Below are 11,375 nucleotides of genomic sequence, written 5' to 3' on the forward strand. Positions count from 1 at the left end.
ATCTTTGAAAATTTTGAGTCTTCACTTGAGCTCTCTGAAGTACATCTGAGTCCTGAGAAGCCTACAGCTTCTTTGGGCTCTGGGGAAGGTGTGCAGAGTGGCATCACTAGGGAAACAGAGGGATGAGAAGGGCTTTGTGTTCTCTCAGTCGGGTTGTCCCATGGCTGAGACAATGCTTACGGTCACATTCAGCTTCCTCATCCCTATTGGTCCTAGGAGAGATAGCTCACTGTCCAAATGGCATAGTCAAAGAAGCTATGGAGACATTTGTGCCTTTGGCAGAAAGTCTGTGGATTATTCCAGGCTCCATTTATGCCAGAATGAGCCTTTACATGACCCACATTTTCAAGGACCACTGTGGCTCTCCTCAGTGCTGCGTCTCTGTATGAGGCAAGACCTTCATAGAGTCGAAGGGAGTTAGGTCCTGCTACACATCTCAAACATGCAGAGTCCTAGAGCTGCACAACTAACCGTCCCTGAAAGATACTGAATCCAGAAGTCCTGAGACCAGAGCCTGGCTCACCCCACACAGCCCTGTTCCTGCCACAAAACTCAAGGAGTTGAACCTTGCCTTGCAGGTTGTTATAAACAGCTGTGAGAGGCAAGGACAAAACAATGTAACTGCACATTAACATGCTATACAACTTTTAAGCATTTACCCTTATGGCTTGTGGACCTCTCTTTACACTCTTGGTCCAGGACCTGCCACTGTTGAGGCAGACCCAAGTTAGCGCTACTAAAATATGGCCATGGTGGTGACAGGTGATTCTGACGACAAACAGAAGACCCTGGTCTTTCTAAAAGGGTTTGTTATTGCACTGTGTGTGCAGTGCCTAGCCCCAATAGAGGGGTCTCTTTTGTGCACCATGTACATAGCGCTATCCTTGTGTATTTGGGGGTCGTCCTACACCTAACTTGAGGTTGAGCCAAGACAGCATCCCACCTCTGCCCACCATCTAGGAAAAGCAAGCACTTTGGCTTCCTCCCTAGGTCAGGTTGTGCCTCTCAGGAGGCGATACCAACAAGCCACTGCTTCCCTGGGCTCTAGTGGGGTGTGGGTCCCTGTCCTCGCAATGCCACCACTGCCTGGTAGTGCCGTGGGACCTCTGTAAACAGCACCTCTTTCTCTCTTCCTCCTTCCTCTCATCCTTTCTCTTCTCTTCTCTTGCCCGTCCCTCCTCTTCCTCACCATCTGCAGTAAACCGGTCCCCTTCTCGCTGCAGCGGCTTGAATCGCTCCGAGTCTCCGAACCGAGAGCGCAGTGACTTTGGCGGGAGCAACACACAGCTGTACAGCAGCAGCAACAACCTCTACACACCTGACTACTCGGTGCACATCCTCAGCGATGTGCAGTTTGTGAAGGTAACTCGTCCAGGAGGGCAGCTGGCTGGGGGAGTGAGACAGACCTTTAGCCGCATCCCATTCTCCAGTCCCAGTGTCACAGTGCGTGGCACTTCCTCCCTGGCTGTACCTGCTGCTAGTAAGTGTGATCGTTACTGTTCGTTGTTGTTGTTGATCATTTGACACAGTTAAGACTCCTGATCCTTTATTTCATGTGGAGACACTAAGGCACAAACTAAAGGGAGATGCTTGAGCTTGCCTGAGATCCATTTCTAGGCAGAACTGTCTCGGTTGGACCCCTGCCATTAGCACCAGAGAGATTGTACTCCTTTCTTTCAAGGTCAGTCGGCAAGGGATAAATAAATCAAGAGTACAGAAAAACTGTGATAATCTTCTACGACAGTATATTGACTTATATGATAATATTTCTAAGCCATAATATGAAAATGGGTCACTGAAGAACCAGGCACTTAAGGAAAAAGCCTGGTGTCTCTTCAGATCTATCCTTAGGGTTGCAGTACCCGGGAGTCATCCAAATTTCCTCCCTTTCTCTTACTCTACTGAGTTTTTCTTTTCTTTTTCTTTCCTTTATTTTCTTCTCTCTTCTCTTCTAACATCCAGCAAACCATTATCAACATGGTGCTGACACCTTAGCTGGAGCCCCACTTACCCCAGTCCAACGAAACACCCAGCGAGTACACTTGGTAACTGCCAGGCACTGAAACCCCACAGTGGGAGAAGGTCATGTCCTCCTGCCCAAAGCACGGATTACTTCTGGGGTGTGCTGGCTGGTGTTACGTGCCAGGACTCTGCAGATACGTTAGTGATAGCCAGTAGAAGTAACTGTGAAAAGAAGAAACCACTAGACATTACCAGCAGAGGGGCAGAGCTTGCCTGGTGGGCATGTGGTGGTTGGAATAGGAAGGGCCCCATAGACTCATGTGTTTGAATGCTTGGCACATAGGGAGTGGCTCTATTAAGAGGTAGTGGCCTTGTTGGAGGAAGTGTGTCACTGTGGGGATGGCTTTGAGGTCTCAGATGCTCAAGCTGGGCCTGTGTGGCATTCACTTCTGCTGCCTGTGGATCAAGTGTAGACCTCGCAGCTCCTTCTCCAGCAGCCTGTCTGACCGCATGCCGCCATGCTTCTTCCCTCCGTGGCGATCATGGACTAAACCCCGGAAACTGTAGCAGCCCCAGTTAAAACCTTTCCTTTATAGAAGTTGCTACGGCCGTAGTGTCTCTTCACAGCCATAGAAACCCTAGCTAAGACAGGGCAGGGTAAGGACGGCTGGGTGCAGAGCGCTCTGCGGGGGTCTTCACTGACTCCTTTGCCTGACTCACCCATTGAGCCTCACCACCATCCCCTCAGGTAGGTTCTACTGCCGTTCCCATTGTACACATGACTTTGAGGCTTGAAGGCAAGACCATCTGGCTAAAAACCGATAGAGTCACACTTCAGAGCTGACGCTTCTGTCTGCTCCTGGAGTCCAAGCCCTGGAGTCACTGGGCTTCAGGGAGAATTGTGAAAAGTTCACCCAGGCAGAAGCAATCACGGCCCAGCTGAGCACCACCGGCAGGTGAGACTGGACCGCTGCCAGGCCTGAGAGCAGAGAGGCTCACCTCACTTCCTGTGGCATCCAGCCTGAGAGACCTCTCAGTGCTAATGCAGACCTTCCTCAGAGGTGGAGGAGGGTGGCAAGGGGGGCCGATGTGCTAGCTCCGCTCTTGGAGTATCGCCTCAGATTTCAGGATGAGCTACTGCGACAGCTGTCTTTCTAGAGTTTGTGTGTCCAAAGCAGGGGTGAAGGAGACAGGTTAGTGTGTCATAAACCAGATAAGCTCAAGTGGTGATGGCAGAGCCATGGCATAAAGAGAGACAGGGAGGGACAAGTTGGCTGCTTCTGAAGTGGCCCTCAGAGTGGGCTGTGGGAAGGACGCTTGCTGAGGGCTGACGAAGGAAGGAGAGCGAATGCTCAGAATAGAAACCACAGTGCTGGGGGGGGGGGGGTCAGGGATCTGGGCACTGGCCTGTGAAGAGCAGAGGCAGACGCTGGTGTGAGATGGGAATGGAGCATCAGAAGCAGAACCCCTGGGCCCTCTGGGGCAGCATATGGAATTTGGATTCTATTTTTAGTGCATTGCCCCAGCAATTGTATTAAAAAAAAAAAAACTATTAAGTAGGATTAACAGTTTTCTAAAGCCATGGGTTTAAAGAGTGTTTAATTGGCCACCCTTCTCAATTTTAAAACGTTTGGATGGGGAAAAGGAAAGGAGAGTCCTTCTCTTCCACCCCACCCCCCAACTTGGGATTTCCTGTTCAACTCAGGAAGTCAATTCAGGCCACCGTCACAAATCACCATAGTATGTACAGCTTACATACTTTAGGCTTGCAAGTCCAAGGTCTGGGCCCTGTAGAGCCAGTATGTGTGGAGGGCCCACTTCCTCAGAGCCTTTGTGTCCTTTGTGTCCTCGGGTGTTAGAGACCAGAGAAAGGAGGCAAGCCCTTTCTTTAGAAGAGAAGTCACAGCGCCCACCACCCTTAAGACCCAAAGCCCTTCCGAAGCCCTCCCGCTGAATGCCTTCTCCTAGGGGATTATAGCTTTTGGGCATTATACAGCACCATTTATGGCCGAAGTTCAAAAAGTCAGTGTACAGTTTGGTTTGCTGCTTTGGAGTAAAAAGTGAGTAAGATTATTTATCCATCGGGTTTAAATAAGGAGCTATGGGGAGCCGAGGGTCTTCGTCCTGACGAGATCACTTAGAGCAATCAGACAGACTTGGATGCGGCAGCTCCTCAGAGGAACGTACTGAGAGGAAGCCCTCGGACGGAGGAAATCTGTGAAGGTTTTCCTAAAACTCGTTCCCATTCCTAGACCTAAGAAAACGAGACTTTCCACAAATAACAGGGAAAGCTTTTCCAACCTGAGAAGAGGGAGTGGAACCCCAAAGCCAAGGCCAATTCTCAGGAGAACTGAGAATTATATGTTCTTTTTGTTACATCAGAGGATTGTGTTTGGGTTCAAGCTGCCAGGAAATACCAAACAGAGTTCTTTTTTTTTTTTTTTTTGCACCTAAACATTTTAAAATTGAGGATGTCTAATTGAAGCATTAGTCAAACTCTTTCCAAACCCGTGGCTTCAGTAAACATTTAGCTCTACTGAGGGGCACTTTTCAAATTCAAGACAATTGTGTTACGGTTTAGTTTTCTCATTTGCTGTGTGATGTAAGATTGTTCTTAAAATGTAAGCAAAAAAGATAGCTCCTCTCGATTCAGAAGATGCTCAGAGCCTTGCTGAGGCAACTTTCCCCACCTTCCTCTCCCAGCTCCCACCTCTTTAACCAGGAGAGTCTCTGTGCTTTCTTACTTTATTGTGTAGTACTAAAGATTGGACATGGGCCTCAGACATCCCAGGGAAGTGCTCTGAGCCATATTGTCCTGTGGAATGAAAGGGAGCACCATATGGGGAAGGGCTTTCACGGGGCGCAAACCCCAGATGGTCCTCAGTCTTTGTCCAATAAACTCAAAGTTCAAGAAAAATATGATTTCAAGACAAGTTTAAAATGAGATAGAAAGGCACATCTTATGGTTTTTTTGGAAAGATTTTTAAACAAAGCCATGACTCGTAGAAATTAATACATTATGAAGCCACCAATCCTTGTGAATTTTGTCTTGTTTTTTGGTTGGTGGCTTTGTTTTGTCTTGGGTTTTTATGTTTTGTTTATTGTGTGTGTGTGTGTGTGTGTGTGTGTGTGTGTGTGTGTGTGTGTCTGTCTGTCTGTCTGTCTGTCTGTCTGTCGTCTGTCTGTCTTTCTGCCTGTCTGTCCTGTAAGCATCATTGTTAAGCTTATGTTTGACAGGTCCCTTACAGTGTAGGTTGTATGACTTTGGTCACCATTACCATCTAGTGGTAAGATCACTAAATTGCAGGATCGTGTTTTGAAGGCTAATAAATCACAGGTTCAAAAAATGACGAGACATCCAGAGCCTAAAGGTTCTCTTCTGGGTGCCTTGGCTGCCAGGTCAAGATTCCCAAAAGGGAAACCTTACCTTTGTTAGTTTCAAGATAATGATTTAGGAGCTTCTTAAATTATTGACTGGCCGAAGTATGAAAGGAAAATCTAAACTCGAGTTACTGCTAAGATTACACGGCTACATTGCAGCAGGGAATGAGAGACAAGAAGAAAACATTGTCTTTTGAAAATTAGCTTGCTTAACTTCATCAGCCAATTTCTTGAGTATTAATTTGTGAATTTCTTGAGTATTAACAATGTTCTTTGGCTACTGTGCAGTGTGCTAAATATATTTGAATATAAGATACAAATATGGGGGCTGAAGAGATGGCACAGTGGTTAAGAGCACTGACTGCGCTCCAGAGGACCTGGGTTCAATTCCCAGCACCCACATGACAGCTCACAACCATCTGTAACTCCAGTTCCAGGGGATCTGACACCCTGTTCTGGCTTCCATGGACCCCAGACATATACATGCTGCACAAACATACACACAGGCAAAACACCCAGACACATAAAAAATTTTAAACTAAAAAAAAAATTCAAAATATAAGTATGTAAATTGTTTTATATAAAACAACCTTGCAAATAGATAAGAGGAGAAAAATAAGTTAAATAGCAATGATCAGTGCAGGTACTAAACTACGTGGCAATAACAATGACCCGTGCAGGTACTAAACTATGTGACTTTTTTAAAGCACTATATTATCTGGACAATGTCTGGACCTTTAAAAACTGGGACGGAACCAGAGCCGGCTTAAGGCAGTGTCATGTGGGGCACGCCCACAAAGGCTATGGGAGGCTGCAGTGAAGCAGGCTGGGAAAGGATCTGGCTGCCCCAGTTCTGGGCTGGTGGTGATGAGAACTGTTGACCATCAAGGCCACATTGATAGAATTAGTTTACCTGTTTCTCTCTTGTTTGTTTTTCGGAGACAGGGTGTCGCATGTAGCTCTGGTTGGCCTGTTTCTCATTTAACTCCTAAACAATATTTCTATTTAACAATAACATGCTAAATTGAAAAGTTGTCAGGGCCAGGAGTGTAACTCAGCTGCGCCCTGTTTGCCTGGCATGTCCCAGGTCCTGGATCCACCCCCTAGCACTAATAACAAAACTTGCCCAAAGGGAAAGAAAGGACGAAAAGGGATATTTGAACCTGAGTCCATTCTTCAGAACAGAGTTTATGTCGACAGTTTCTCTTTTCTAATTTATTTAGATTTATTCATTTTATTCTATGTGTCTGAGTATTTTGTTCACATGTAGGTCTGTGTATGCCTGACACTAGAACCCAGTTCCTCAGCAAGAACAATTGCTCCTAACTGCTAAGCCTTCTCTATAGTCCCTATGGAGACAGGTTTTTGTTTTGTTTTTTAAGTGATGCGTTAGCACAGGGGTAGTTTAAAGTTTAATTCTTTTCTTAAAACAGTGTGAAAGCAAGAGGTAACCAGTCAATGGCACCGTCCCTTTTAACAGCCACCCACTGGCATGCAGACCCTCCCCCAAACTCTACCCTTTACCCAGCACCTAGGGCCAAGCACTCCCTCCAACACACACACCACCGTGCTTCTCCTAATGTCCAGTTCTGGCTGCAGCTGTCTGAATCTTCTTTACAGCAGGCTTCTTAGTTAGGGTTCTATTGCTGTAATAAAACACCATGACCAAAGCAACTTAGGGAGCAAAAAGGTTCATTTGGCTCACACTTCCACATCATTGTTCATCATCAAAGGAAGTCGTCAGGACAGGACCTCAAACAGGGCAGAGACCTGGAGGCAGGAGCTGACACAGAGGCCCTGGAGGGGTGCAGCTCACTGCCTTCTTCCCATGGCTTGGTCAACCTGCTTTCTTATAGAACCCTGAACCGCCACCAGCCCAGAGGTGGCCCCGGCCTGCAATTAGCCAGGCCCTCCACCATCAATCACTAATTAATAAAATGCCCTACAGGCTTGCCTACAGCACAACCCTAGGAAGGCATTTTCTCAACAGAGGCTCCCTCCTCTGCAATGACTCTAGCCTGTGTTAAGTTGACAAACACAGCCAGGACAACAGGACCAACAAGTGGGGGTTTAACACGGTGACTGCTTCCAATGACAGGGAACTCAGTATCTCACAGGAGGGCTCCCTCCCTTAGAGTTGTTATCAAGCGGTCATTAATTCCTATATTGTTCTTTCCCCCACAGTGGTGTTTGAAGCATAGCTCAGCGCAGGGGCAACAGGGCAGAAGCCTCCCACATATAAAAAAGTGTTAAAGGAAAACAAAGCATTTTACAACAGTTTCACTCCCAAAAGGCATCTAGCTTGGGGGACACAACCATCTACCTGGCAGATGGAAGTCCTGAGCCAGCAGATCCAGTCCAAAGTCAAACCCAACATTATCTCCTTTCTCCTGCTTTTCCGCGATTGCTGTAGCTTTTCCTGTCCATTTTCCTGATCCTTCCACGGCCTCTCCCTGGCATCTGCCTCCGGCTGTTGTCCTCTTTGGCTGTGTCTTCTTACTGAAGGCTTTACCAAGCTTCTAGACTTGTCTCTCTAACACCACCGGTCACACAGACTCTGGGGACAGAGGGCCACTGCCCCTCCTCCTCCCCCACACCATGGCATGCTGTGGAGAGTTTAGAAGGAGAGAGCTGGTGAATATGACACCTGTCTTTGAAATGTATGCCTCATACAAAGTCAGATTGAGAGATGTATGTGGGCGTGTGATAAATAGTCATATGGAATGTTTGCATAATGCATGAGCTCATATTATCTCTGTTCTCCAGGCATGTTCTACAAACTCAGAGGGGCTAGTGATCTGGCTAGTGTTACCCAGCTCAAAAGTGACAAAACCAAGGCTTGAGTCATGGGTGCTGAGCAGCAGGCCCTGAGTTTCTTGTTGTACTTTCTGGGTAAAGGATGACTTTGCCTTATTTGATTAAACTAGAAGACAAGTCTAAATTAATATTTTGAGGAACACAGCGGGGGGCTGGAACGATGGCTCAACAGTTTCCGGCACCTTTGTGGAGCAGCTCACAACAGCCTGTAAGTGCAGCTCCAGGAGATTTGTACCCTCGTCAGACCTCTGAAGGTGTGTGTGTGTGTGTGTGTGCGCGCACACACACACACACACACACACACACACACACACACACACACACACCCCACATAAACTAAAATTTAATTAAGAATAAATAAGATAAAAGTAATTCTTTAAAGAACAATATAGTGATATTTCATTTGTATTTTGATAAATAAAGTTCAACCTGAAGGTCAGAAAAGCGAATCAGCCAGCCACTGGCCCTTACCTCAGTCCAAAATGGTGATCCTGTCTCTAGGAATCTCAGGATGAGACTGTGTCTGACAGCTGTCTCCTCCCATCTTATCTTCCTCTCTAGGACTGGGATTAAAGGTGTGCACCACTGCTGCCCAGCTTTTATGGCGAGCTAGTGTGACTACAGGGATTAAAGGTGTGTGTGCCCACTGCCTGGTCTGGAAGGCTGATCAGTGCGACTGTTTTACTCTCTGATCTTCAGGCAAGCTTTATTTATTAAAGTACAAATGAAATATCACTACAGAACATAGCTACTGGAGGGTCAACTGCTCTCTTTATCAAGTGTCCTGTAGGAATTTTCTACATGTAACATTGTAGTTGGTTTTTTGTTTTGTTTTTTCCACTCTTTGGGAGCCCACCACCCAGCTCCCAAATAAATACATGGAGACTTACTCTTACTTATAAATGCCGGGCCTAACTTGGCTTGTTTCTTGCCAGTTTTTCTATCTTAAATTATCCCGTTTCTCTTTAACTACATTTTGCCTTCTTTATTCTATTATATCTTCCCATCCTTCTTACTCTGTGACTGGCTGTGTGGCTGTGTGGCTCAGTGGCTGGCCCCTGGCATCCTCCTCTCCTCCTTTTTTGTTCCTCCTCCTTTCCCTAGATTTCTCTTCCCATTTATTCTCTCTGCCCACCAACCCCACCACTTTCTCCCCCTTGCCTAGTTCAGCTCTTTATTAGACCAATCAGGTGTTTTAGGCAGGCAAATTAACACAGCTTTACAGAGTTAAACAAATGCAGCATAAAAGAATGCAACACATCTTTGCATCATTAAACAAATATTCTGCAGTATAAACAAATGTAACACATCTTAAACAAATATTCCACAACAGAACATAACTTCAGATAGCTGAGTGAGGGACAGCAGAGGCTGGGCCATGAGGTGTTCTCAGCAAGAGCATTGACTCTGTTGAAGCTTTGGGCAGACAGTGAGTGGACAGACACACACATTTCCACATTATAAAGCACAAGGCTTAGTTTTCGCCTGCAAACTACCAAAGCCAGCTGCGAGCCAATGCCGCTGTGTCCTTTAAACCGCTTTGACTGAGACCTAGTTAGTGTGAGGCACAGGTCAGTTAGTTCCCTGCAAAGCACAGTATCACTAGCCTTACGTGGAACTTGCTAGAAATGGAAATCCTGTTTTGGATGCTGAGCTAGTAAATTAGAAACATTCTGAATTGGGCCCAGAAACCTGGATGTAACAAACCCTGTGGTCTGATACTGAAGGGTGAGAGTCACAGTTGTCTGGCCCACATCCCCTGGTTTGGGGATGGTTTGAGTGTGTCCCCAAAGCTTAGCAAAGTCCCCAGTGTAACAGTATTATGAGGTGGCTCTTCCAGAGGTTGAACCTAGAGGAATGTGAGAGTTACAGGGTCCACCTCCTCGAAGGGGATTAATATCATTTCCTGGGACTGTATTGGCTTTTGTGAAACTGGGTTGTTGTCAAACAAGGTTGGCCTATGTGTTTAGCCCCCTGCTACAGTCAACCGTTTCCCTTTCTGCTTCTCTAGCGTGTGATACAGCCAGGGAGGCTCTCACCAAATGTCAGCTCCATGCTGGTTGTACTTTCCAACCACCAAGATCTTGAGCCAAACAAACCTCTTTTCTATATAGAGTACAAGGCTCGGATACTTTGCTGCAGCAACAAAGAAGAGGTCCGGGCAGGTTCTTCCCAGTACGCTGCAAAGTCTAGAGCCAGAACAATGTATAATGGGTGTTTGTGGTCAGCAAGTAAGGACCCTTCTTTGTCTTTCTGCGGGGCTAATGCGCTTGGGTGGAACTCCACTTCATGGCCTCAGGCCTCAGGCCAGGCCTTCCAAAGCATCCCAGAGGAGCTATTTGTGATGCAGTGTCTACACCGCTCTCCTGAGCCTCTGTCCACTTCCTTCCAGATCACACGACAGCAGTACCAGAATGCACTCACGGCCTGCCACATGGACAGCTCGCCCCAGTCCCCAGACATGGAGGCTTTCACTGATGGGGACTCCACCAAGGCCCCTACGACCCGGGGCACACCCCAGACTCCAAAGGATGACCCAGTCCTCACACTCCTGAGCAACAGGACCAGCTTGCCGTGTGAGTCAGTCTGGCAGACGGGCTGGGCTGCTGTGCGGTATGAGCAACCCTCCCTACCGCCTCCATTTCTGCTCCGCAGCCATCTTGTGCCTGGCGGAGCCCTAGGTCTCCTCCAAGGCACAGTGGTGACATACTCACTGTCCTCCCTAGGCAGCCGCTCAGATGGTCTGAGAAGCCCCGGGGAGGTCGTGTACCTGAGGATGGAGGAGATGGCCTTCCCCCAGGAAGAAATGGCCGACTTTGAGGAGAACAAGACACCCCAGCTCTCGCTGTCCCCTGCGGCTGTTCCCACAACAGCAGGTCAGAGCTGGGTCCAGAGGAGCAAGGGAGATCACCGCTCTGGGATACAAGTGTGGTTCAGAACCAGCGGGCTTGGGGGGCCCTGGGCTCCTAGCTCCTATATCAGAGAGGAGGGGCACGGGAGTGAGGTGCCTATCATGTATCAGGCCTATCTAATTCACCTTTCCAGGAAAACTTGAGCATTGGTAGGAGCTGTTTTCTACTTGGATTTATACCCTAGCCTCTCAATTCACAGTTTTGGGTTTGTCTGTTTGTTTTTTAAACACAAGGTCTCATGTAACCCTAGCTGGCTTCAAACCTATTTTGTAGCAGAACCTTGAGCTTCTGAGCCCCCCCCCC

General features: G+C 47.4%; 1 protein-coding gene across 2 annotated transcripts in view; it reads left to right on the plus strand.

Annotated features, from left to right (window-relative positions):
• The window catches only part of Cnnm1 (cyclin and CBS domain divalent metal cation transport mediator 1), a 62,891-nt gene that overhangs the window by 43,087 nt on the left and 8,429 nt on the right, over positions 1–11,375 (plus strand). For both annotated transcript variants that reach the window (XM_013348192.2, XM_005352318.3), the window contains 3 exons: positions 1,199–1,362; positions 10,553–10,736; positions 10,887–11,036. In XM_013348192.2, coding sequence (XP_013203646.1) covers positions 1,199–1,362; positions 10,553–10,736; positions 10,887–11,036 — 498 coding nt within the window. The remainder of the gene's footprint in view (positions 1–1,198; positions 1,363–10,552; positions 10,737–10,886; positions 11,037–11,375) is intronic.

This window comes from Microtus ochrogaster, chromosome 8 (genome assembly GCF_000317375.1).
Source record: "Microtus ochrogaster isolate Prairie Vole_2 chromosome 8, MicOch1.0, whole genome shotgun sequence".
In the NCBI taxonomy this organism is placed as follows: Eukaryota; Metazoa; Chordata; class Mammalia; order Rodentia; family Cricetidae; genus Microtus; species Microtus ochrogaster.